The sequence below is a fragment of the Canis lupus genome, chromosome 3, assembly GCF_048164855.1.
Source record: "Canis lupus baileyi chromosome 3, mCanLup2.hap1, whole genome shotgun sequence".
Lineage (NCBI taxonomy): Eukaryota > Metazoa > Chordata > Mammalia > Carnivora > Canidae > Canis > Canis lupus.
In genome coordinates, this window is record NC_132840.1 from 55907269 (window position 1) to 55933098 (window position 25830).

The window sequence follows — 25830 nt, forward strand, 5'->3', positions numbered from 1 at the left end:
ACATTTGTTGGAAAGAATTGCAGAGGCACCTGGCTGGCTCAGTCCTGGAGCATATGGCTCTTGATCTTGGCATGGTGAGTTTGAACCCCATGTTGGGTGTAGAGTTTACATTTTAAAAAGTTAAAAAAAAAAAAGAATTGCAATAGAGGTAGTCTCACTGAATTTTTCAATTAAGAATAAAATCTGGGGCTGTTGACAGTATATTTAAAACACAACTTTTTTAAATCATGAAAACCCTGTGTTCTTTACTGACTTAACTCTGGCTCCTCAAAGACATGTTTCCTCACTCTTTTTTTTTATTTTATTTATTTATTCATGAGAGACACACAGAGAGACAGAGACACAGGCAGAGGGAGAAGCAGGCTCCCTGCGGGGACCCCCGTGTGGGACTCAATCCTGGGACTCCAGGATCACACCCTGGGCCGAAGGCAGGCGCTAAACCACTGAGCCACCCAGGCATCCCCAAGTTACTTACTCTTTGACTTGACCTAATGGAGTCCTAGAAATTGGGATCGAATCAGAAGGGACTGGAAAGAGCTTACATGGGTTCATCTATAACCTATGGGTTCAACTTAATTGGTACAAGTTCCTCTCACTTCTCTGTGACTCAATGATCCCATCTGTACAGTGGGAACGATAATACTGTACCAGCATCACAAGGCTATTTGGTGGATTAAAGTAGTTAAAAGAGATGCTAGGGTGGCTCGGGGCTTGAGTGCCTGCCTTTGGCCCATTGTGATCCCCCGGGGGATCCTGGGATCCAGACCCGCATCTGGCTCCTTGTGAGGAGCCTGCTTCTCCCTCTGTCTATGTCTGCCTCTCTCTCTTTCTGTTTCTCATGAATGAATAAATAAAATCTTAATATATATATATATATATATATATATATATATATATATATATATATGGAGTTAGAAATGTAGAGTGAGTGGAAAAGTGTCTCCAGGACTCAGCAAGCTCACTACGTCCTATTATGACCATGAAATGCGTGTCTTCCATCCGTGTGACACTGCATCATTCATTCAACGATAATGCTTTATTCATTCGAGGGAAACGGATCCCCCACCGGCTGCACGGCCAGGCAAGCTGCAGGAGTTAACCCCAAGCACTGCCGCCTGCCCCAGAAGCGGTTTGCAGGCAGCACACCCCCTTGCCCTGCTTCCACCAGACCTTGAACTGAATGACAGCGGACAGTAACACTTAGGGGCACAGTTCTCCCCTTGCAAAGGCTCCTTCCAAGTGTGGTCTTGGACCTGCACCCTGGGCATCCGTCACCTGCGAGCTCGTTAGAAATGCAGGTTCAGGCCTCCCGGCGCGGGGGTTGGGGCGAGGGAAGGATCGTGGGTCCCCACCCTCGCAAGGCGGGTGTGCGGCTGCAGCCGAATCTGGGGCGGGCCCCACGGCCCCTCATCCAAGGGCTGGCGAGCTCGTTGTCCACGGAACCCACTTCAGTAGCGGTCACCTGGCGGCCGCTACTACAACCTGTCCTTTCTCGGAGAAGGGGGCGCCCGCTCCCTCACCACGCACGGGGGGACAGTCACGCTCTGAGCAGCTCCTGCCACCTGCCCGGGAACGACCCTTCCTGGACCTGCCCAGGGAGGCACCAGGGTCTGAAAGACGCGGTTTTGCAGCTCCTTGCAGTTCCCCTCCAGGCCGCGGGGGGCACTAGTCATCCATTTCTTTCCCAGCTTCCTCTTGTCATTCAAATCCCGCGCCTCTCTCGCTCCTGGCGATGATCGGTCTCGCGACATCTCTTGTAAACTTACAGAACCGGAAGTAGCGTGTGGCTCTCTTCCCTTCTGCGGCCATCGCTGAGGCGCTCGCAGGTGAGTTTTGGCGATGCGAGTGCAAGTAATCCGCGGCCATCCTTTCGCGGGCGCGGTGTCTTTTGACCCCAGAGGCCCGATACTCTTCCGGCGAACGAATAGCACCCAGGGAGAGCGGCTAGGATGATCTGGACCTGTTTTCCCGCTAGCTTGAGGGCCGCCGGACTCGGGAAGGGACGGGGAGAGGGGATTTGAGAACTCGGCATCGGCGCCTGGAGGGGAAGGGCTCTGTGCGGATGGAGAGAAGTCTAGTCGGGGTCGTTTCTTAAAGAATGGTCTCGAAATAGCTTTCTGTTGAAGCCGGGGGCCTTCCAGGCCCCGCTTGCCCAACAGGCGGCTTTTGGGACCCGGGATTTCCCAGGTTTGGGGACGGAGGAAACGCTGCACTTTGTCGGGAGCTCAGTGTCCTCTCACTCGAGTTCACAGCGTGTGGACGTTGTTGGTCTTTGCAAAGCATGACGTGCTAGTAGAGTGACTGAGTTTGTGGGTCCGGTTTGCTCTCACGCATGGAGGTGCGAATTGTCTTCACTTCCTCCGCCGGGATTTCGGAGTTTCGGAGGGTGTGACCTAGAACGGGTATGTTTGTGGAGGAAGCATCCCGGGAAAACGTGACCGTGTCCTGAGCTTGCTCACCCTCTCAAGGTGACGTTGCTGTGACCTGTCTGGAAACCGGACCACATCGTGCAATCACTTTAAGGGTTTTTAACGCGTCTTTTGCTTTTTCTCTGCAGCCAACATGAAGTTCAATCCGTTTGTGACTTCTGACCGGAGCAAGAATCGTAAGCGGCATTTCAATGCGCCTTCCCACATTCGCAGGAAGATCATGTCTTCCCCGCTTTCCAAAGAGTTGAGGCAGAAGTACAACGTGCGGTCCATGCCCATCCGGAAGGATGACGAAGTGCAAGTGGGTGCAGTGATACAGGTCATCCTGGCGGATGTCCTGCACATCTGGCCTGGAAGAGGGATTGTGTTCGGGGAATGATGCACCAGAGCAGGGTTGCAACAGGAAACTGAAAAATGAAACGGGGGGTGGGGGGCGCCCAGGTGGCTCAGTCGGTGAAGTGTCTGCCTTCCAGCTCAGGTCACGATCTCCGGGTCCTGGGATCCAGGCTTATGTCCTACACCCTGCTCATCTGGGAGTCTGCTTCTCCCTCTGACCCTCACCCTGCTTGTACTGTCTCGCTGGCGCTCTTAAATAAATAAAATCTTAGAAAATCTAACCGGAAAAAGTATTGATTGTTCCAAACGTCACAATGTGGACATAATTAATCAGAAGAGGAGAGATGATTCAGAGCCAGGGCATTGCCCCCTCCCCCCGCTTTTTTTAAGATTTTATTCATGAGAGAGCCGGGGATATAGAGGGAGAAGCAGCCTCCATGCAAGGAGCCCAGTGTGGGACTCGATCCTGGGATCATGCCTGAAGCCAAATGCCAACACTCATCCCCTGAGCCATGCAGGCGGCCTGCCCCAGGACATTACTTTGTGATGAGCTTTTCTTGGTGTGGTTGGTCACCAAAGATGCATTTGAGGACAATCTACAGAAGTCTGTCTGAATCAGAACCCAGATGCAGAAGCCCTAACTGAACAATAGTTTTAACGTGGTGGTATTACGTTTACTAGTAAATAACTCATCAAATTGGGGATCCCTGGGTGGCGCAGCGGTTTGGCGCCTGCCTGTGGCCCAGGGCGCGATCCTGGAGACCCGGGATCAAATCCCATGTCGGGCTCCCGGTGCATGGAGCCTGCTTCTCCCTCTGCCTATGTCTCTGCCTCTCTCTCTCTCTCTATCATAAATAAAATAAAAATTTTAAAAAATAACTCATCAAATCAGTTTAAGTGAAGATCTTTGTGTTTTCTTAGCTGTAACCTGCAGCTGCTGTTGATAAGATTCAGGCAAGTCTCTAAAGCAGCTTGTCTGTCCCCAGTATTATTGGATGAGGTTAACGCCCATTTAAATAAAAAAAAAAAAAGTCCCCAGATAGTGGTGTGGGTTGAGAACAGCCACTGGTTGTTACTGTGCTGGTGCCAGGATTGCCAGTGGATGCGGGAGGTAGTCTCTGTTTTCCAGATCTCGTAATGCGAGGAAATCTGCAGCTGTAAAGAACCGTCTGTGCAGAAGCACTTTGTGTTGCTGCCTGACAAATGTGATCACTAGGACTCCTGGGTAGGAAACTGAAACTTTGGGAAAGAATTGGTTCCCAATTTTAGTATATGTGCTGCCGAAGCGAGCACAAAAAATTGGTTCCCATACGTATTTGCTGCTGCCAGCTCTGGCACTGAGTTGGACGTTTGAATGGGTTGTGGATTTAATTTTATGGCCTCTTGCTTCCTTCGAGATGAAGTAAAAGCTCCTTGTTGTCAACCTGCTATGAAAAGCTGAAGTGTGCTCGTTTTTAACCTTTTACCAAGCCCACTGCTGCTTATTGACCACCAGTTGATGGATGCGCTGTCCATCACTATACTTTGGTTTATTTGCAGGTTAAAGCCAGAGAGAATTACTGGCACGTTTCCGTTAACTGTTAAGTCTTTCAAGATTGAAAGGTCTTGCAGATCTGATGTTTATATGATTTGTAGCTTTCTTGGTTCACAAGGTTAATCTTAATATTTCTGGGGTGTTTTTTTTTTTTTTTTTTTTTTTTTTAATTTAGGTTGTGCGGGGACACTACAAAGGTCAGCAAATCGGCAAAGTAGTCCAGGTTTACAGGAAGAAGTATGTCATCTACATTGAACGAGTACAGCGAGAGAAGGCAAATGGCACAACTGTCCACGTGGGCATTCACCCTAGCAAGGTAGGTATTATTGAGAATGCTCGAGGGTAGAGAAGGAAGTTCCCGGAAGTGTTAGCAAATGTGATAGCTTGTTTGCAGAGCCGTCCCAAAGAAATAGAATCCCTGATTTTAGAGGTTCTAGAACGCAGTATTTTTTTTTCCTTTTATCTTTTACAAACCCTTGTGTCAAGCGTGGACTTTCAGTAGATCGCGGGAAGGGAGCCACTCTGCTACATTCAAAACCTCAACCCAGGGATCCCTGGGTGGCGCAGCGGTTTGGCGCCTGCCTTTGGCCCAGGGCGCGATCCTGGAGACCCGGGATCGAATCCCACGTCGGGCTCCCGGTGCATGGAGCCTGCTTCTCCCTCTGCCTGTGTTTCTGCCTCTCTCTCTCTCTCTCTCTGTGTGTGTGTGAGACTATCATAAATAAATAAAAATTTATAAAAAAAAAAAAGCCCCAACCCAGAAGCAGGATGTCTGAATGGTTTAGGACCAGATTCTCCACGACCCTGTGTTGCTTGACAGGCAAGGGGGTAGCCCCTTTTCTGACCAAGCCGTTTTTGGTAAGAGGGGCTGTCCACACCGGACCCTGTCCAGCCAACATCCCAACATGGGCACGGCTTGCCATGCTAGGAACTAGTCTTAAACATACAGTATTTGAATGGAGTTCTGGAAATTTTTTCAAATCGAGGGGTCTTTAACAGTCATCGTGTATATTTTATGTATTTTTTTCCTCAAAAGTCACAGTGAACAAATCTTAAAATCTCAGAAATACAGTAATTTTTCTAGTAAACGGAGCTGATACCCTGTTGAGTAAGCAGGGGTACCTGGGTGGCTCAGTGGGTTAAACATTCGACTCTTGGTTTTGGCTCAGGTCATGATCTCAGGATTCTGGGATTGAGCCTCCCTATGGGGCTCCCTGCTCGGCACAGTCAGATTGAGATTCCTTTTTCCCTCCCCTCCCCTCCCCTCCCCTCCCCTCCTAAAACAAATATTTAAAAAATAAATAAATAAAGCCAAGTAAGTAGTATGGCAACTTTATGACCCTGCAAAGTATTAAGCCATTACAAATGGGAAAAGCGAAGCCCAGAAGCTAAGATCTCGTCGATAGTGGTAGTGTCTGAGCAAGGATAGAAATTCTGGTCTGCCATAGTAGGTGCCTGTCTGAGGCTTGAATGTGAATTCTCTGATATTGCAGTCTCAAGTTTTTTTCTAACAATTTTTAAAAGTTCTTCTGGTGCTGCCATAAATCTGTTTTTTCAAACTACAGAAAAGTTGAAGGGTTGATGGAGCAAAATTCCTGCATCTCTTTGAGCTGGAATTCACTACTAGCATTTTCCCATGTTCCTTACCTCCCTGCCCTATCCCCAAAGGATTACAGGCGTGATGACCCTTCCCTTTAATTCTTCTATGTGTGTCTCCTGAGAGCAAGGAATTGGGCCATTTTCTAGGCATCGCCAGTCTTATATTTGGTCCACCAGTAGATAGGCTGTTGTCCTGGTCACCAATCCAAGGATACATTCTTCGTTTTTTCAAGACAGCACGGCGTAGGATTGCCTTCACTGTGGCTCAGTCCTCATCTGTTATATTTCATTCTGAGGAATTCAGACCTCTAAAGGCTGATGACTCCAACCCAAATATCAATACCCAATTGCTTATTTTGCCTTTCAGCTTGGATTTCTAATTGATAACCGCAAACCTAATATGTTCAGACTTCTGAATTTGTTCACTATTTGCCATCCTCACCTTGTATGGCAGCTTGTCTCCACTCACCCCCACCCCCTTAGCTGCTGTCAGGTTATATCCAGAATCCCATCTGTTCCCATCAAAGTGGCCTGCAAGGTCTTGATCCCCTCACCAGCCACTTGTAGATGTCCTCTTTTCATGACTTGGTCTACTGGTCTCCTGGCTCCTCTTCCAGCCATGTTAATCGTGGTGTGTCCTCTGTTAGCAGCATCACCTGGCCCACCTGGTAGATTCCACATTCTGTTCCCAGCTCTACTGGGGACAGGGGGCAGGGTCCAGGGATCTATGTTAAGAAGCTCTCTGATTCTTAGGCACACTTAAAATTAAGAAACACAACCTGTAAAACTTCCAAGTTGTTCTGCCCCTGTACCTTTGTACTTGCTGTAACTTTTAGCAAAGCAACTCTTCACTTTCTTTAGGTATTCCTTTCTTTTCAGGTATTTGTCTTTTTTGTTTCCTTCTTTTTTTTTTTTGGATTTTATTTATGTCTTTGGTAGAGGGAGGAGCACACTCCCCGCTGAGCAGGGAGCCAGACATGGAGCTCCATCCTAGGACCCGGAAAGATCGTGACCTGAGCCAAAGGCAGACATTTAAACAGACAGAGCCACCCAAGTGCCCCATGTTTCCTATTACAGAAATACATTTAACATAATGTGTAAATTAAAGGTGTGTAAGATGTTCAATAGATTTGTATATAAAAGGATTTGTATATAAAGGGATTGCCGTTGTAGGGATAATTCACACTTTTAATGTGCTATATAAGTATCTTAGCAAGCTTGGTGATTATGATACAATATTGGGTATGTATCACTACTGTACTGTAAGTTCATACCCTTAACATCTGTCCTGTTCCCCATCTCTTGCTGACCATATTCTTGTTTTCACAAGTTTGACTTTACAATTTCCACCTATTAGTGACATCATACAGTACTTATGGTCTGATGTCTCTCACTATCCTGTGTTCAAGGTTTCAGGTGTCTGTATGTAGCCTTGTCAGTAGGGCCTCGTTTGATCACCCTATAGGATTTAGCCCCTGCTTGGCAGCAGTCCTTAGCGTCCCCATATTGCCCTGTTTTTCTATATATCAAAGTCTGGTGTGCATCCACTGGATTGGTTTGCGGAAATACAAGCTCTCTGACGGCAGAGATTTTCCTTTCGGTTCAGGTTCCCAGACCTATATTGGTTCAGTGCCCCCTTACCCTTTTCCTCACCTTCCTTCAGAAGACCAGAATTTACCATCATCTGGAGGCCTCTAACAGATTTGTCACAACATACTGTGGTTTTGTGGGTTGAAGCTACATCTATTCCAACTTAATGATCCTCAAATTGCAATAGAAACAAACGTGTGTCTGACTTTGGTTAGCTTGAGAAGCTGGTAACTGTTGAAAGCTTAGACATGTTTTATTTTTCTGCAGGTGGTTATCACTAGACTAAAACTGGACAAAGACCGCAAAAAGATCCTTGAGCGTAAAGCCAAATCTCGCCAAGTAGGAAAGGAAAAGGGCAAATATAAGGAAGAAACCATTGAGAAGATGCAGGAGTAAAGTAACCTTATATGTGACTTTAAATAAAAACTTAAAATGAAGAGCCTTTGCTTTCTGTGTGGTGCTTGGGGAAGAATCCTCCCTCTCAGTGAGTGGGTTTGCCACCTGGAGGCAGGCCACCCTGTCCTGTGGCTTGATCAAGTAGAGTGGGTTTTCCATTTGAGCACCAGCTCTTGAGTAATCGAGATTAACACAGTCCTGGAATCATGACTGATAGGTAGTGGGGGTTTCCCCCTTTCGAAGCAGGCAGTATTTGGGGGGCACTGTGGCTCCCAGAGAAAAAGCCCTGTGGGGTCCTGTGTCTCCTGAACGGGTTCTGTCTCACTGCTACTGGGCTGCGGCTAGATGTGCATAGAGTGTGAATGTTCAGTCTTGCCGGTGGGCTAAGGCTTGTGTGGAACAAGAGCTGCTGATTTCCACTGCCCCGCCCCCCTTACCGTCTTGTTTGTGCTGGTGCTGCTCCGAGGGGTGGCAGTCTCAGAAGAAGTGCTGAGATTGCACTTTTAAGGAATGTTTTTTTTTTTTTTTTTTTAAGATTTTATTTACTCATGACAGAGAGAGGCAGAGGCAGAAGTAGGCTCCATGCAGGGACTCTATCCTGGGTATTCAGGATCACACCCCGGGCCGAAGGCGGCCCTTAACCGCTGGGCCACCGGGGCTGCCCAGGAGTGTTCATTTTAAACGGACGGCACGTCCGCCTCTGCCTTCGCTTAGTGAAGCTTCTAGGTGCAGAATGACGAATGCAGCTTTACTTTCCTATTTTCCAGGCTGCAGGCTTTGCCACAACGACGGGGAATCACTGGTCCTGCTGCGGGGGTCCGGGCTTGGTGGCTCGCCCTGCCCAGATCACGCAGACGGGCCGCTGGTACCCCAGACCGCCAAACGACAGGCGGCGCACGGCCCGCGCGGGCCCCCGTCCGGAGCAGGACAGGCGCCCGGCGGCTCGCGGCGTCGGGGGAGGGGCTTCCGGCCGGCGCCGAGCGGCTTCCGGTGCGAGCTCCCTGGGAGCGCCGGCGCCGGCGGGAGGTGTGGCGGCGGCTGGACGCAGGCCCGCGGGCGGGGGCGGGGAGGGGACAGGCCCCGACGCTGCGGCCCCCGGCGCACCTACCCTCACTGCCCCGGCCTCCCTCGTCCGACTGCCGACCCGCCGGGGTTCGCGGGCCGCCAGCCCTCCTTGCCTACCCCCGGCCTGGGAGCTGGAGGCCCTCGCAGGAGAGGGGGTGTGGCCGCGCCCCGCGGGGGTGCAGGGAGGAAGGCTACGCAGGGGAGGTGGCGCCCGCGGCAGGTCTCCGGGAGCTGGCGGAGTGTCTGTCGGCAGGTGCGGGGAAGCGGTGCTAAGTGCTTCATCTGCCTTTTCCCCGCTTCTTCATCAGGCGACCGGTACCTCCCCCTGTTGTGGTTAGGGAGCTGAAGCCTCAGAAGCTGCCCGAGGCAGGCACGCGGTCCGTGCTAGAGTCGGAAGTGGAATTCCCAAGCCGCCAATCAGTCGTCCCCGCGCACGGCCTGGCGCGCTGCACCTGTACGCACCTGTACGGGAAGTGCCTGCCTCACATCCTCTGAGCATCTTCTGTCTCAGCTCTGAACCCCTCGGCCCTCTGAGAGAATACGGCTGGGTAAATGGCTCAGCCCCTACCTGCTGGGTTGTGTCCACCTGAACCAGTCGACTGCAAATGCAAAACAGAGCGCTCCAGTGGGTGGCTCGGGCTCTCCGGAGGAGGGAGAGGTGGCAGTCAGCTCGAGCCGCTGATTGCATCAGGAAGGCGGCTGAGTTGAGCTGGGCAGGGATTCGCAAGATCAATGAAGGACATTCCAGGTCTGGGACGCTGAAGCGAGGACTCACAGGTAGGTGAGGAACTGAGATGTTTCCAGTTTCCTCCAACCAAGGTCATTTATCAGTTACCCCATGTCACAGATCGCACCAGTAAGCTCAATGCAGTTCTTAATCTCTCTCTCTCTCTCTCTCTTTTTTTTTTTTTTTTTTTTGAGATTTGATTTTATTTATTCATGGGAGACACAGAGAAAGGCAGAGACCCAAGCAGAGGGAGAAGCGATGCGGACTCGATCCCAGGATTCCCTGATCACGACCTGAGCTGCAGGCAGCCGCTCAACCACTGAGCCACTCTGGTGCCCCTGCACTGAGGATCTTAAGCTCAGACTTAAACAGCATTTGCAAACATTCTATTTCTTTAATACTAAAATGTATGTTACCTTCAAATAGTAATTTGGATGTGTTCGTTTAATATAGATTCTCTGTTTTTTCCCCTCAAAATCATCAGTAAGTCAACGGTTTTATAGTCAATAATGTCTTAGAATCAGGAATATTCTATGGCCAACTAGTGATGGTGAGCAAAGGAGTTTGAAGCCTTTTTAGTGGAGAACCTTCAGGACCCCAGCTTAACTAAGATTCAGAGCTTTGAAAGCTTTTCATCTTTCTCTGCTTTTCAGGATTCTGCTCTGCCCCTCGGCTCTACAGTTGATGGCTGGGATCCCAGGGATCTTGTTTTCCTCAGATTGTTGTTATCTCCTGTTTTCATCATGTGAATTCTTCCTGGGGCCGCATCACCATCCTATAACCGGGAGTTCTAAGAAATCTCAGTTGAGTGTCAGATTCTCTCCCTGTGAAATTCTCCAATCATGGTGGAGTGTGGACCATTTGGCATACCTCTTTTTGGCATGATACTCTGCTGACAAATCTCTCTGCACATAGGTGCAATTTTTCCATTTCTGGAAACAAACCCTGCTGCCTCTCTTCAGAGCCATCAAGCCTGTACCCAAAAGTGTCTCCCAGTCTTGGAATACCCAAGTTCACTTGGACTCTCTGCTTTGTTCCGGAAATATGTGGGCCTCAGCTCAGGCAACGTCAAAACAGTCTAGGCTTGTAGATCTCCTAGGAGGCCAAAACTTGTTTTCCTCACCCACAAAGCTGGACTCATCTGTTGGATTGGAGAGCATTTCTTTACTTCTGTTATCTTCCTTATAATATTCCCATGACTCATATTCTGAGCCGTTTATACTGGCAGGCCTCCATTCCTGGTACCTTCCACTGTCTCTCCCCAAATCCTGCTGTAGCTAGCTGTTCTGTAGCCCAGGCCCCATTCTTGGCAGCAGCTGGTGTTATCTCAAGAGGTAGTGACATTTGAGGATATGACCCAAGATTGGAAGTATTCAGAAGCCTCTGGGAAAGACTACTGCAGGGGAAGATGTTAGACAGTTATGAGAACGTGGTCCCTGAGGGTAAGGACTCAGAATCTTCATTCACTAATCCTCTGTACAGTCAACAGGGAAAACCATCATTCAAAAATTTCCTACCACTTTTCTCCTTGATTCTCCTAAAATGGGGACAGACTCTTCAGCCACAAGAAATGGTTATGTTGATTGTGGGAAGGCTAAAAAGCCCTCCCTGGTGCTAACTTCAAGTTCAGAGTTTGCTGTTATCATGTGTTCCTTCCAGCAACATTCTCCCATTTATATTTTAAAAGTTACTGAAGGAGGATATTAGTCTACTTCCTTAAGCATTTCCATTTATCCTCTCTCCCATTCAGTTAATAAAGACCAGTTAGTCTTTGCTTTATGAGCTAACAGTTTGATTTATTCTGTTTGCCTAAAGTCTAAAATTACTGCATCTTTGTATATGTATCTTGGTGATTTAAAATTCTTTTGACATGCTCTGGTTTGGGTGATCTTAGCTGGCTTTCTAGTTGCTTTCTGTTACTGCCTTGTACTGTTACTCTGTTATCTTTCTTTTATGTAGTAATCTTCAAAAATCAGATGGAAGAGTGAGGAACTTTGTAGGGAAAGTCTTCCATATGGAATAGCAGTGATTTTTAACGTGGTTTCTCTTTCCTCTTCTTAGACTCCTTCTTGCAGTTCTCCATGATGCCCCAGAAAGCTGGAAGTAACCCCTCTGGCATTTCCAATGCAAGTGATATGGAAGTGGAGATACATAACATGAGAGAGAAGTTTCTCATAAGTGTGACAAAGTTAGTAGAAAGCAAAAGTTACAACAGCAAGGTATTTTCCAAAGAAAAGTACTTTCAAACAATAAAGGAAGTCAAAGAAGCTAAGGAGAAGGGGAAGAAGTCATCACGTGACTACCGCCGTGCAGCAAAATACGACGTGATCTCTGTGCAAGGCACAGAGAGACTAATAGAAGCTACTCATGGAGAACATGATCGAATACGGTATTACGTGCATAAGGAAGAGTTGTTTGATATTCTCCATGATACGCATCTCAGTATTGGACATGGAGGGCGGACACGCATGCTCAAGGAGCTACAAGGAAAATACGGCAATGTCACCAAAGAAGTCATTGTCTTGTATCTGACACTGTGTAAACAATGTCACCAGAAGAACCCAGCACCTAAGAGAGGTCTTGCCCCCAAGCCCATGACTTTTAAGGACATTGACTCCAGATGCCAGATTGAAGTACTTGACATGCAGTCAAATGCTGATGGTGAGTTCAAGTTTATTTTATATTACCAGGACCACTTGACCAAGTTTATTATTTTACGGCCACTAAAAGCGAAACAGGCCCATGAGGTGGTCAGTGTCCTATTGGATATCTTCACAATTCTTGGTACACCTAGGATGTTAGAATCTGGCAGTGGCGTAGAGTTCACAAACCAGGTTGTTAATGAGCTCAATGAGGTATGGCCGGACCTAAAGATTGTCTGTGGCAAGCACCACCCTGGCCAAGGCCCAGGCTCCCTGGAGCGAGCAAGCCATGATGTTAAGAACATGGTAAATGCCTGGATGCAGAGTAACCGCTCACGTCGCTGGGCCGAAGGCCTGAGATTCATGCAGATGGTGAAGAATCAGCTGTTTGACGTTTCCTTACAGCAGAGTCCATATGAAGCGATGTTTGGTTTTAAGGCCAAACTCGGGCTGTATTCTTCACACTTACCCCGGGAAACTGTGGCCGTTTTACAAACAGAGGAAGAGCTGGAAATTGCTGAAGAACAGCTAGAAAGTAGCCTTTGGATCAGGCAGGAAGAAAGGGCTGAGGTTGGGGCAGACCGATCTGATATGGATGAGGACCTCGATCCCACTGCTCCAGAAGCTGCAGAACCCAGCACCTCACAGGGGGCCCCGGGTCTCTTCTGCTGGTGAGAGGGCACCTGCTGAGTGGGCACCCATGGCATCCGTGGGCTCTGCACAGCCATGTGGGAACTGGTGCCATACTCCCCAGGGAAAGGGATATGAAGGCTACCCTCTGGTTGGTCATATTGTCCATGGCAGTCCTTGCTCAAAGGGGAAAACCAGGTAAGGTCTGGGACCTCGGGCCTCCATAACAAATGATCACAAACTTGGCAACCTAAAACAATAGGAATTTATTCTCTCACCATTCTAGAGGCCAAAAGTTCAGAATCAGTGTATCAGCAGGGTCTCTTCCTTCTGGAGGCTCTGAGGAAGAATCTATTCAATGCATCTCTCCTTTCTCTGGTGGCTCCCAGCAACCCTTGGTGTACCTTAGCTTGTAAAATAAGTCCAGTCTCTGCCTCATCTTTGTGTGGGTCTTTACATGGCCTCCCTTCCTTGACTGGGTGTGTTCTCCTTTGTCTTTTACAAGGACACCGTTGGATACCAAATCTGTGTCACTGGGTTTAAGGCCCACCTCAATCAAGGATGATCTCATCTCAAGAGCCTCACCTTAATTATATTTGCAAAGACCCTTTTTCCAAGTGAGGTCAGATTCACAGGTATTGGGGGTTTGGACTTGAATGTAGCTTTCTGGGGGACAGAGTTCTACCAACTACAGGTAAGAAGAGTATGTTTGCCTGCAGAACATGAACCGATGGGGTCTTAAGTGTGCTCCTCTGACAATGTCCCAGAAGATGGGGGCATCAGGGGAAAAGATGTAGATGAAGAACAAGTAATGAGAAAAGAGGTTGCTCCAACATACCCTGGAGACTGGCCACCTCAGCATCTCAGCTCTATTTCTTGCTTCAAGGAAAACCATGTGTGCCCTCCATGCTCTCAGAATGGCATGGATAGGGAATTGTGGGACTTGCCTGAAACATATTTGAGAAGTTGATCAGAATGAAGTCAGGAATGGGATTTGGGTCTGAGTCTGCCAGGTGTCTCTGCCTCAAGAATAGAAAAGCATGTCTTTCTGGAACAAGTCAGTACATTCCAGGAAATGACCAGTAGCCAAGGACTGTGGAGCAAAGTGCAAACATTGGCCAGAGGTCCCTGCGCCAGCCAGAGAAGAACAGAGCAAGGGCCAGTCAGGGTCATGGTTCAGAGTGAGGAAAACTGACCTAGCCAAGGAGAAGGCTAATGCCTTGCATCTGTGTACTGCTGTGCCCCCAAGGCCCAGACGAATGCCTAATCCATCAGAGGTGTTCAGTAAGGATTTGTTGTGGGAATGAGTCTGCAGAGGAGGGCACCGGGAAGGAGAGGGGCCTGCAGTCTGTGTTCTCCATGTACCTTTCCTGCATATTCTGGAACTATCCGGAGCCCATCTGAATTGCCCCTAGAGCTGGTTTCCTCCTCTGTAAAGGGCAGTACCTACCCCTACCTGCAGAAGGGGAGACACTGCCTGCCTCACAGCATTGTGAGACCAATGAGGGAATGTGTGTGGAGGAGCTTCTCTAAACACAAGTTCTATCATGTGAGTTGTCTTTGCTACCAGCAAATCCCACCACCACCCCCCCCACCACCCCCCACACACGTGAAAGCTGGAGGCCTCGGTCCTTTCTTTGCTGGTTAAACTGTTAAGTTGGGTATCCAGGAAGGCTGCATTATTGTTAGAAAGGAGGCATGCACTTCCAGCTTGTTTCGGGGGAGGCAGAATCTTGCTCCACACTTGGCCAGGACCTCACTCCTGGCATTGCTCCTTTGTCACTCACCCTGGCAGGGTCTGGGAGGCCTGGCTTGACCCAAGTTACCCTCATGCTGACCTAGCATCTCCTAGTTGCCAGGCCAACCAGGAAGCCCATCATTGACCCTTGCGGGTGAGAGGTAAGATGGGGCACAGCATCCCTGTCTTCCCCAGGGAGGGGGCGACAAATAACCCAGGTTTCCCGAGCTGCGCTGTTGCCACTCTTCCTTCCCCTTTTACTTCTTAATTTTGGTAGTGGGAGAGAGTGGTGGGCACCAAGATCCAGTGTGGCCTTGACCCTCCCTGTCAGCATCTGTTCAGAGGCCTACCTGCGCACCACCAACTGCTTTCAGCTTTTGTGTGCAACTTAGAAAAATTATTGCCATCACTCTCAAAATGAGATTTCACAGGGACGCCTGGGTGGCTCAGCGGTTGAGCATCTGCCTTTGGCTCAGGACATGACCCCGGGGTCCTGGGATCAAGTCCCCACATCAGGCTTCTGTTCGTTCGGGGAGCCTGCATCTCCCTCTGTGTCTCTGCCTCTCTCTGTGTCTCTCATGAATAAATGAATAAATCTTTAGTTTAAAAAAAGAATGAGATTTCACATATACCTCTTGAAAACTTAGAAGAGCTGGCAACACCAGGCCTGCATCTTTGCGTGGCAGCAAAGAACTAGAGCTCAGTGGTAGCCCCCAGGGGGCAGTCTGCATGTGTGTCCTCCAGGGGCCACCATCTGGCCGTGCAGAATGCCGGCACCTGTATTTCTGTGCCTGTTGCTGAAGAAAGGTATGTGGAGTCAGAATACGAACCAACGCCAGAAACTGACCTCTGTGCCTTTAAGGATTTATGTAAAAGTGGCATTCCACATCAGCGGGAGGGGTGGTATCTGGCAGTCAGTGGTGCTAGATCAACTAGCTGTTCATCAGGGAAAACATGAAGCCTGATTCCTAAACAAGAAATGAAACTATAAAAATACTGGGTGAAAGATGGGGGATTGTCATGATCTCAGAATGGAGAAAGACTTCCTGAGCACTACAGAAAATTCAAAAGGCATAAAAGAAAAAATATATTTGCCCTCGTGAAAATCTCAAATACATATGGAATTTTAGGTATTGTTGTTTTAAAAAGTGAGCGAATGGGGCGCCTGGGTGGCTCAGCAGTTGAGCGTCTGCCTTTAGCTCAGGGTGTGACCCTGGGGTCCTGGGATTGAGTCCCACATCGGGTTCCCCGCAGGGAACCTGCTTCTCCCTCTGCCTGTGTCTCTGCCTCTGTGTGTCTTTCATGAATAAATAAAATCTTAAAATAAAAAGTGAGCAAAGATACATGAAAGATATTTGCGACAAAAAAAAAATATTTGCGACATCTAAAACCTACTAATTAATTTTTAAAAGGGGACAATGAAAAGAGCAGCCAGTAGAGAGCGAGCAGAGGCTAGCCACAGAAGAAAAAGAAACGGGTAGTTAACACCCTATGTGCCTGTGTGCAGCAGCGGTGTGGAGGAAGAACGCTTGTCATCAGAGCAGGGCCGTCATTTTCTACGAAACGCTCGAGCTGGGCGAGAGTTTTAATGTTTCCGTTGTGCATGCGGGAGAGGAGAAACGTGCTGGTGATCCTGTCTTGAGTGAACAAATCTTACTGATGAGATACAGTGATTGCTACGTTATTTTCTAGACTGCTGTATGAGTTTCCTGGGGCTGCCCCCAATAAACTGGGGGCCAAAGCAAGAGAATTGTCTCCTATCACAGCTCCGGAAACCAGAAGTCTGAGATGTCAGCAAGGTTGGCTCCTTGTCAGGGCTTTGGGGAGACTTCCGTGCCTCTTCCAGCTTTGGGTAGCCTCAGGTGAAGTTCCTGTGTATGTCTCTCCATGTCCAAGGGTTCCCTTCTTATAAGGAGCCCATTGTGTTGGATTAGGGCCCACCCTAGTGATGTCACTTTAACTTGTTCATCTGCATCCTTTTTTGGAAGTAAGGTCACATTCAAAAGTACAGGTAGGTATGCCTTCAGCCTCCTTTTTGGAGGGGTGGAGGTGGGGGCTGCTGTTGAACCCATAGCAACAATTAGAAGGACAGTTTCTTTCAGAGGTAATTTTTATGAGGTGCAGCAACAATTTCTAAAGTCGTGGGTTACTTACAAATCTCAGTATTCAAATAACACTTGCAAGAGCAGATTATATTAATAGAAAACAAATTAAAAATCATACAGATCTTCCGTTTTGCACAGCAAATTGCTATTTTTTTTTAAGATTTTCTTTATTTAAGAGGGAGAGAGAAAGCACAAGCAGGGGGAGAGAGAAAGAGGGAGAAGGCTCCCCACCCCACCCCCTGCCAAGCGGGGACCCTGATGCAGGGCTTGATCCCAGGCACCCTGAGATCATAACCCGAGCTGAAGGCAGACTTATCTCCACAACTCAACTGACTGAGCCACCCAGATGCCCAGCAGATTGATACTCCTTTTTTTTTTTTCTTTAAAGATCTTTATTTGTGAGACACAGAGAGGCAGAGACACAGAGGGAGAAGCAGACTCCCTGCAGGGAACCCGATGCAGGACTCGATCCCAGATCCCAGGATCATGCCCTGAGCCGAAGGCAGTTTCATAATGCAGAATGGCTTCTACCTCCACATCTTTCCAAGACTCCCTCTGTGACATATGAAGACTTGCACCTTTAAGGCTAATCTCTAGAATTCTGGGAGGAGGCCCGTGGAGTTCAGTTTTCCTAGAATACAATGGAGAGCAGGCTGAAAAGGATCCCCTGAACAGTGAAGGAAGGATACTGTAGCATCCTTCCATGGAGCTCAGGCGCTGCCTCTGCACGTACCCTGCACCTGCCACCTTAACCATCCCCTAAACTCCAAGCTCGTGCATGAAATGGAGCTGATGATAACCCCAACCTCAGGTGGTGACCCCACATGGTACTTCCATGGTGACCACCAAGAAAGGCATAGAATTGTTGAAGCAGTACATTGTACACCCGAAACCAGGGTAGTGTTGTATGTTGATTACACTTCAACCAAAAAGGCTTTTGTTGAGTAATAATCCCCACATCACAGAGCCACTATGAGGTTTGAGAGAGGGAGCATCTGTACGGGCATGGGTCAGCACAGGGCTCTGTGCCCTCGTGCCGTCGTCCCCTCTGCGTGTTCACACGCACAGCAAGTTCTCAGCCCAGCTGGCCCTGGAGCACTGGGTCGGGACACGTTTAGGCCTTCAAGTTTGAGCGCACCGCTGCCGTTGGCCTACCCTCGCTGTTCAGAAGTTGCAGTGGAGCTAGTCTGCTCAAATACACTTCTGCTTTCTTTGTGTGGGTTTTTAGGGTTTTTTTTTTTTTTTTTTTTGAGGGAGGGACGATCCTTGTTTGTTTGGATTTGGGCAGTAAGAACATCTCACATGAGATCTCCGTCTTAACAAATTTTTAAGTATACAGTACAGTATTGTTAACTACAGGCAAACACACCGATGTCTAGAATTTAATCATCTTGCATAATTGAAACTCTATACCCATTGAATAGCGGCCCCCCGTTTCCCCTCCCCCTAATCCCTGGCAACCACCATTCCGCTCTCTGCTTCTCTGTATTCTGAATATTTTTGGTACCTCATAGGAGCAGAACCCTGCAGTGTTTGTCCTGTATGACTGGCTTATTTACATAATGCCCTCAAGGCTCATCCACGTTGTCACATTTGGCAGGGTTTCTTTCTTTTTTGAGGTTCAATAAACCATTTGGGGGCATATAGTACATTTTCTTTATCCGCTCATCTGTTAATGGACATGTGAGCTGTTGCCACCCTGGCTGTTGTGACTAATGTTGCTGTGAGCATGGGAGTGCAAATACCATCTCAAGATCCTGATTTCACCTCTTTTGGATACATGTGTAGACGTGAGACTGCTGGATTATATGATATATCTATATTGAATTTTTTTAGGAACCTCCATATTGCTTTCCACAGTGGCTGCACCATTTTCCATTTGCGCCAGCAGTAGGCCAGAGTTCCCATTTCTCCATATTCTCTCTAACTCTTGTTACCTTTTGTGTCTTACTGATAGTACATTCCTAACAAGTATGATGTATCTCACTGTGGCTTTCATTTGCATTTAGGGAAATGACTAATGATGTTGAGCATCTTGTCATGTACCTGTTGACCATTTGAATGTCTTCTGTGGAGAAATGTCTATTCAAGTCCTTGGCCTATTTTTTTTTTAAGATTTTATTTATTTATTCATGAGAGGCACAGAGAGAGAAAGGCAGAGACACAGGCAGAGGGAGAAGCAGGCTCCCTGCAGGGAGCCCAATGTGGGACTTGATCCCAGGACTCCAGGATCACACCCTGAGCCACAGGCAGATGCTCAACCACTAAGCCACCCAGGTGCCCAAGTCCTTGGCCTATTTTTAAATTGGGCTATTTGGGGGATTTTTGCTTTGAGTTGAAGGAGTTCCTTATATTTTTTGGATATCAACCCTTTGTCAGATAAATGATTTGCAAATATTTCCTCCCATAGTGTGTCTTTTCACTCTGTCCTTGAGTGTGTAGACACTTTGTAGTTTGACGTGGTCCCACTTGTCTATTTTTGCTTTTGTTGTTTGTGTTTTTGATGTCATCCCCAGGAAATCACTGCCAAGACCAATGCCATGAAGCTTTTCTCCTGTGTGTTCTTCTAGAAGTGTTATAGTTCTGGGTCTGAACATTTAGGTATTTAATCTATTCACTTTTGCTATTAATGGGGGGAGGAAGGGAGGCGAGGAGTGGCTTCTTTTCCAGCAAGGCATTCCAGCCTTGTGTTGCAGTTTTTTTTTAACACTAGAAAGGGCTATATAATGGTACATGCTATGAATTACTTTCCCAAAGGTCACCAGGGTACCCTCACTTCCTAGCCCACGGCCTCTTACTCATTCCTAATCCATCTTGAACTTCTTTGGGATGTTAAATCCACTTCAATTTTTTTTTTTTAAGATTTTTTTTTTATTTATTCATGAGAGAGACACACAGAGAGAGAGAGAGAGAGAGAGAGAGAGGCAGAGGGAGAAGCAGACTCCATGCAGGAAGCCTGATGTGGGACTCGATCCTGGGTATCCAGGATCACGCCCTGGGCCGAAGGCAGGCGGTAAACCGCTGAGCCACCCAGGGATCCCCAATCCACTTCAATTCTTAACTCACCTTCTTTTCAGCTTCCATGAAACTGAAATCTAATGGGTTTTGTCCTACTTAGGTCCACTTGTTCATTCCTCCTTCCACTGAGATACTGTGTTCGAAGAATCTGGGTTTTTGTTCCCTTTCCTCCTCCTCAACAATTTTTTCTAGTCTATATCAACTAAAAGATTTGTGTGTGCCAAACTCCCTTAACCCCTTCCAAGCTCCAGTCTTCACATTACTTATGGTCTTCTCAGGGCCAGTAATCACCCCAGACTTGCTGGAAAAGATAAACTGAAGCACATTAGCTTTTGGAAGAGCTTATTGGCACAAATATCAATTTTAACTGAGCAGTGCTGACCCAAAAGTGGTTAGGAGTGCTCACCTGATAGGAGCTGGGGCAAGGTTTCACAGGGAAGTCACTGAAGCAAAGCAAGGCAATTATGTGATTGGTTATACTTAAGCAGTCACCTTACTTAGAAAGCCTAGTTGGCTGCTTGTGATGGGTTCTAAAGTTTCACTTGCCTGGATTTGAGTTCTTTGGCTCTGGCCTAAGTTTTGGTTTGCTTATGGAGGCTATTATGGTTTTAGCACCACCCCAGTTTAATGGCCTCCTTGTTTGAATACTTTAACAATACCCTCTGTGTTCCCAAATTCTGTTAATGGCACCACGGGGTCACCTAAGGCAGAAACCTCAGTAATCCTCAATAACTCATTCTTCCTCACTGCCTGTAGTCAATCATTGGCAGATCATGTCATTCCCTACCAATGGCAGGCTATGTTTTCCAGGCATGGATGGGACTTTTATGATGCATGCCCTTCTAGACTCCCATCAAGAGATGGGTTTTGTCATCTCCTTGAACTTAGATAGACCTGCATTCCTGCCTGGACCAGTAGAGTACAGAAGAAGTAGTCTTGTCTTTGGAGATGAAATCACAAATACCACCTCACTGTTTTTGGAATGCTCATTCTTGGAACCAACCACCATGCTGTCAGGAAGCCCAGGCTTTCCCTGTGGAGAGGCTCACTTGGAAAGGAACCAATGCCTCCAGCCCTCAGCCCTGGCTAAGCTCTTAGCCAACATCCAGAAACAACTTACCAACCATGTGAGTAAGCCATCTTGGAAAGAGGACCCTCCAGCTCCTGGTTGATCTTCCTCAGATGATGCTGTATGAAACAGAGACAAGCCCTGGCCAAATTGCAGATGCGAATTTGTGAAAAATACATGATTGTAGTTTTAAACTACTAAGCTTGGTGGTGGTTTGCTATGGAGTAATAGATAACTGATATAATAACTCTGAAATGTCTCTTAAATCTGTTGCCATCTCTCCCAATTCCCCGAGTCAGGCCCCCATTACCTTGCTTCAACTGAGAGACAATCTGCCTCATGAATCTGGTAGTAAAGCTCTGCTCACAATAGTAAGCACCACCAAATGCCGATTTATCTAAAATGCTAAGGTGCTTTGAATTATGTTATTTAATCCTTAACAATTCCAGAAAGTAGTTTGAAGCTGAATAAGTTTAAGTAGCAAAGTCACTTGACTTAACTTCTCTCTTTTACAGTGGAGGAAATGATGCTCAGAAAGGGCATCTATCCCAAGATTTGAACCCAAGTCTAAGTCCAAGGTCACTTCTTGACCTTGCTCATGAATTTCTAGTAGCACCTGTTGCTCATGTGGCACACAGTGTGGTCATGACACGTGCACGATGTGCAGATTTGGTTCTGTGTGAGGCCTCAGGTCCAGGCATGTGAATCTTTCCATTGTGCTTGTCTTATGGGTGCAGGAGGGAGAAAGTCAGGCTGTCAGCCGTCTAGGCTCCCGCCGTAGTCACTTACACTTGCCAGGACCTGGTTCCCTCAACCAAAAACAGATGATTGAACCAGCCCAGATTAGAGCTTTCTTCCTGCTCTCTGTGTAATGTGGAAACTGTCCTCTTGTACTTTTGTACTTCCTGCCTCTCTGAGAACCCCAGCGCCTGAGGTTCCCATCAGGGCTCATGTCTCTGCTTCCAAGAAGGTGAGAGAAGATGAGAGACTCAGAGATAGATGCTCTAGCAAATGTTCTCCACCTACCGCTTTGTCAGAACTAGCTCTCTGTTGTGAAATAAATGCTTTTCTGCAGTTCTAGGAGAAGGAACATCTTCTTCTGCTATCTCTGAGATGCTGTTCCCAGTGGCTTTGTGAGGCCAAGCACTGGAGTGTCCCTAGTTAGCACTGAGAGGAGCAAAGAAAGTTGCCTGAGAACCTGACTGACACACTTGCTTCCCAATTATGGGGCATGCTATTTGGACATTAGAGCAACAGACCATTAAAGCACGGTTTGCCAAAGCCAAGTTCAATCACCGTGGAGGCTAATCACCCCTGCCTACTTAACCTCTTCCAGTTCTGTGGCTTTGGGGTGTAGTATTTGAAAGGGAAGGTTCTGAGGAGTTTTTTTTTTTTTTTTTAAGATTTTACTTATTTATTCATGAGAGACACAGAGAGAGAGGCAGAGACACAGGCAGAGGGAGAAGCAGGCTCCATGCAGGGAGCCTGATGTGGGACTCTATCCCGGGTCTCCAGGATCACGCTAAAGGTGGCGCTAAACCGCTGAGCCACCCGGGCTGCCCAGGAGTTTGTTTTTAAATGGTATTTACACACCTTTCTTCTTGACTTGTGGACATTTTACAGAAATTGATTGAAAACCTGAGATGATTTAAATATGAAAGAGCAAGAGTCCTCACCAGGACTTTTTTTTGTTCAAAAAGTTAACCAATGGCAAAATAGGTTTCTCCCTGGAATCTTCTTCTGAGTTTTGTCCAGAATTCTACCCCTTTGAATTTATTGAAACGTGGTTTCTCTTTTAGTTCCTGGTTCCTTTTATTGTTTTTATCTTGGCGCTAATCTCTGTTTACCCAGGTTCTGACATTTCTACCCCAGAATTAATTACCCCAGATGGTCTGCTCTCCTGTGTTTTCCAAGCAAACAAAGTGGGCAGGAAATATGAGTTTCCTGAGCAAATTGGCCTTCCGTTTTAGTATGAGACTTTGCCTTTTAGAAGCTTGCTTATTTTATGTCTACCTTTTCTGTTAATAACTGATTAAGGATTTTTCATTTGGATCTAATTAGATCTTACCTTTTCCCATTTAAAATTTAGTCCTAATATTTTGCCTTTTTCTTCCCTGAGTCTCCTTCATAGAATCCACTGCTTTATTGAATTTGAACTGTGACATCCTCTCTGTTGACTAGCTCCTTGCTCAGAATAGCTTCTCCACACCTGGAACGTTGGCCTCAGATTTCTTCTCACTTTTAGGCACTTCCCTTGACATGGCAGTGTGAGTGAGCTCTCGTGAGCCTTGCCTCTTGGAGTTTCACACAGATGGGTCACTCCTGACCTTGGTGAGTCATTCAATGACCAGAAGTTGCTTCTCTCCTCCACCTCAGCACCAAGTGTGCTGTTCTTTGAAGGATATCACCTCTTTCTGCCTTTCTGCAAGGCAGCAATCCGGAAACGGCTGCCTTAAATGTAGGGACCACTAAGGTCTTCCCTCCACATGTTACCCAGATCACCAATGATAACCCAGTCCCGAAACACTGCCCCTCTGCCTAAACTAGAGTTAGGCCAGGCTGGACACGGTAGCTTCCTCTCCAGTTGCAGACACTGGATCAGGAAAAATCTCCCCAAAATCTGTCGTCAGGCTGGACTTTTCCTCTTCTCTCTCTCCTCACACCCCCACTTCCATCCATTCATTCAGTGTCTATAGACACCAACTGTGTGCCAGTCATGCTGGTCTTTGGACACCACCAGGGAAGTGACCGTGGTAGCATGCTAAGTGCTGACTCAGGACACGGCAAAGACTTCTCAGTCTATAAAGGGGAGTGAAGGCTCAGTGATGGCCCCACATGAAGGCTGCTCAAACTGAGTGTTGAAAGATTGTTTGCAGTTCATCTGTGAACATCCTCCATTCTGCCTACTTTGTACCAGAGGACTGCTCTCGGGGGGAAATAAGCTTGGCGGGATGGTCAGCAGAAAACCCTAGCAGACACCACCTTAACCCAGTGATCAAATTAATATCCCCAGCATTTGTACAACACAGCACTTCTGTGACGTTTCTACCCGCAGTGCATTACCTGAATCTAATTATGAAGAAATGAGAGAAAAGCCCAGATTGAGGCCCATCCTGCAAAACAGCTGGCCTGTGCTTTTCAAAAAGATAGAAGGTGTGGAAGACAAAGACTAAGGACCTGTCCTAGTTAAAGGAGGTCAACAAGACATGACAACTGGATGCAGCGCATGGTCCGGGACTTTTCTTTTGTTGTAATGAACATCACTGGGACAATTGGCAAAATCCGAATATTACCTGCAGGTTACAGCATTGTTTTATCAATGTTAATTTCCTGACCTTGAGAATTGTACTGTGGTTATGTAGGAGTTCCTAGGAAATACACAGTGGAGTCTCTGAGGGGAAAGGGGTATCGTGTTTAATTTATTCTCAAATGATAGCAGAGAAAGTGTGTGTGTGTGTGTAGAGAGAGAGAGAGAGAGGCCAGGGGAGATAAAGCAAATGTAATCATGTTAACATTTGGGGAAATCTGGGTGAAGAATTGGGTGTTTATACCACCCAAATCTGGTATAAAAGAATTCTTTATACCGTTCTTGCAACTAATATTCTATAAGTCTGCAATGTCTAAAACAATTTTTTAGGAGTGCATGGGGTGGTTCAGTCTGTTAAGCATCCGACTCTTGGTCATGACCTCAGAATCATGGCATCAAGCCCCATGTCCCGCTCCTCACTCAGCAGGGAAGTCTGCTTGAGATTTTCTCCCGTGGCCCCTTTGTCCACATGATCTCCCTCTGTCTCTCTAAAATAAATAAATATTTTTTAAAAATGTTTTTTAAACAATTGGTGGGTCCTGGGTGCCTGGGAATTCCAAGGATTTAGTAGAATACAGTGTCTGACAAATCCCTAGTCAGCTACACAGACAGAGCCAGACTTCTCACAGGTGCCTGCAGTTTCTATCTCATCAATCAGCTTCCCCCTCAAACAGTAGTCCCTCGTTAGCTGAATCCTTTCTGCAAAACAGGGGTTCTTAGCCTGTTTCTGTCGAATGATCTGTGGAGGCAGAAAATTATAAGGCTTGTGTTTTCTCCATTGTAGAAAATTAAACTCTATATTCTCTCTGTCTTGGCACTTGGTGGAGTGTTTATTTTTTGTGTGTTTGTTTAATGATAGACAATATTTGAACGCAGTTTTAGACTCACAGTGAAACCAGGCACAAAGTACACACAGCCCCCAGGTACCCCAACACGCAGACCCACACACACATAACCATCTCCCCGACACCAGCATCTGGTGCCAGTGTGGTATGCTTGTGACAGTCAATAAGCCAACAAGATGCATCATTATCTCCCAAAGTTCATAGTTTACATTAGGGTTCACTCTTGGTGTTATTCATCCTATGAATTTCGACAAATGTAAAATAACATGTATCCACCTTTATAGTGTCACAGAATATTTTCACTGCCCTAGAAGTCCCCTGCACCACCACCCCCCCCCCCCACATTCCAAATGCCTGGGAACCACAGGTCATTTCACTGTTGCCATGGTTTTGCCTTTTCCAGAATGTCATATGGTTGGAACAATACAGTAGGGAGCCTTTGCAGACTGGCCCCTTTCACCTACCAATATGCATTTACGTTTCCTCCATGTCTTTTTGTGGCTTGATAGATCACTACTCTTTATCACTGACTACTATTCCATTGTATGGACAGACCACAGTTTATCCATTCATCTGTTGAAGGACATTTAGGTTGCTTCCAGTTTGGGAAAATTATGAATAAAGGTGCTATAATCACATGCAGCTTTTTGTATGGGTATAAATATTTGATTCACTGGGTAAATACCTAGGAGTACAATTGCCAGATCATAAGGCAAGGGTATGTTTTGTAACAAACTGACAAACTATCTTTCAAAGGCACCATTTTGCACTCGTACCAACAACGAATGAGAATTCCTGTC

General features: G+C 47.1%; 2 protein-coding genes across 12 annotated transcripts; both read left to right on the top strand.

Annotated features, from left to right (window-relative positions):
• Positions 1-1704: 1704 nt before the first annotated feature.
• On the top strand, positions 1705-7925 carry RPL26 (ribosomal protein L26). 6 transcript variants are annotated; one of them, XM_072821166.1, is made up of 4 exons: positions 1705-1826; positions 2558-2748; positions 4475-4615; positions 7756-7925. In XM_072821166.1, exons 2-4 carry the CDS (start codon positions 2563-2565, stop codon positions 7882-7884), a joined length of 456 nt encoding a protein of 151 aa, XP_072677267.1. In that variant the 5' UTR covers positions 1705-1826; positions 2558-2562; the 3' UTR covers positions 7885-7925. The 6 variants fall into 6 exon arrangements, with proteins under 6 accessions (XP_072677267.1, XP_072677270.1, XP_072677269.1 ...); XM_072821169.1 differs by having other exon boundaries at positions 2558-2730; XM_072821168.1 differs by having other exon boundaries at positions 1811-2468.
• Positions 7926-8853: 928 nt separating this feature from the next.
• KRBA2 (KRAB-A domain containing 2) lies at positions 8854-25002 on the top strand. 6 transcript variants are annotated; one of them, XM_072821178.1, is made up of 5 exons: positions 8932-9726; positions 9871-10083; positions 10330-11118; positions 11738-19392; positions 23934-25002. In XM_072821178.1, the coding sequence occupies exons 3-4, from the start codon at positions 11085-11087 to the stop codon at positions 12991-12993; spliced, it is 1290 nt and encodes a 429-aa protein (XP_072677279.1). In that variant the 5' UTR covers positions 8932-9726; positions 9871-10083; positions 10330-11084; the 3' UTR covers positions 12994-19392; positions 23934-25002. The 6 variants fall into 6 exon arrangements, with proteins under 6 accessions (XP_072677274.1, XP_072677275.1, XP_072677276.1 ...); XM_072821173.1 differs by lacking the exons at positions 9871-10083; positions 10330-11118 and adding an exon at positions 8854-8910 and having other exon boundaries at positions 9258-9726; XM_072821174.1 differs by lacking the exons at positions 9871-10083; positions 10330-11118 and having other exon boundaries at positions 8931-9726; positions 11738-14497; positions 19308-19392.
• The last annotated feature ends 828 nt before the right edge of the window (positions 25003-25830 follow it).

Bases quoted from the DNA above. Each gene is read 5' to 3' on its own strand.
- RPL26 (XM_072821166.1), top strand. From the start codon at position 2,563: ATGAAGTTCAATCCGTTTGTGACTTCTGACCGGAGCAAGAATCGTAAG. The intron at 2,749-4,474 runs GTCATCCTGGCG...TTTTTAATTTAG, and splicing joins AAGTGGGTGCAGTGATACAG to GTTGTGCGGGGACACTACAA. The intron at 4,616-7,755 runs GTAGGTATTATT...ATTTTTCTGCAG, and splicing joins TGGGCATTCACCCTAGCAAG to GTGGTTATCACTAGACTAAA.
- KRBA2 (XM_072821173.1), top strand. From the start codon at position 9,555: ATGCAAAACAGAGCGCTCCAGTGGGTGGCTCGGGCTCTCCGGAGGAGG. The intron at 9,727-11,737 runs GTAGGTGAGGAA...TCCTCTTCTTAG, and splicing joins GCTGAAGCGAGGACTCACAG to ACTCCTTCTTGCAGTTCTCC.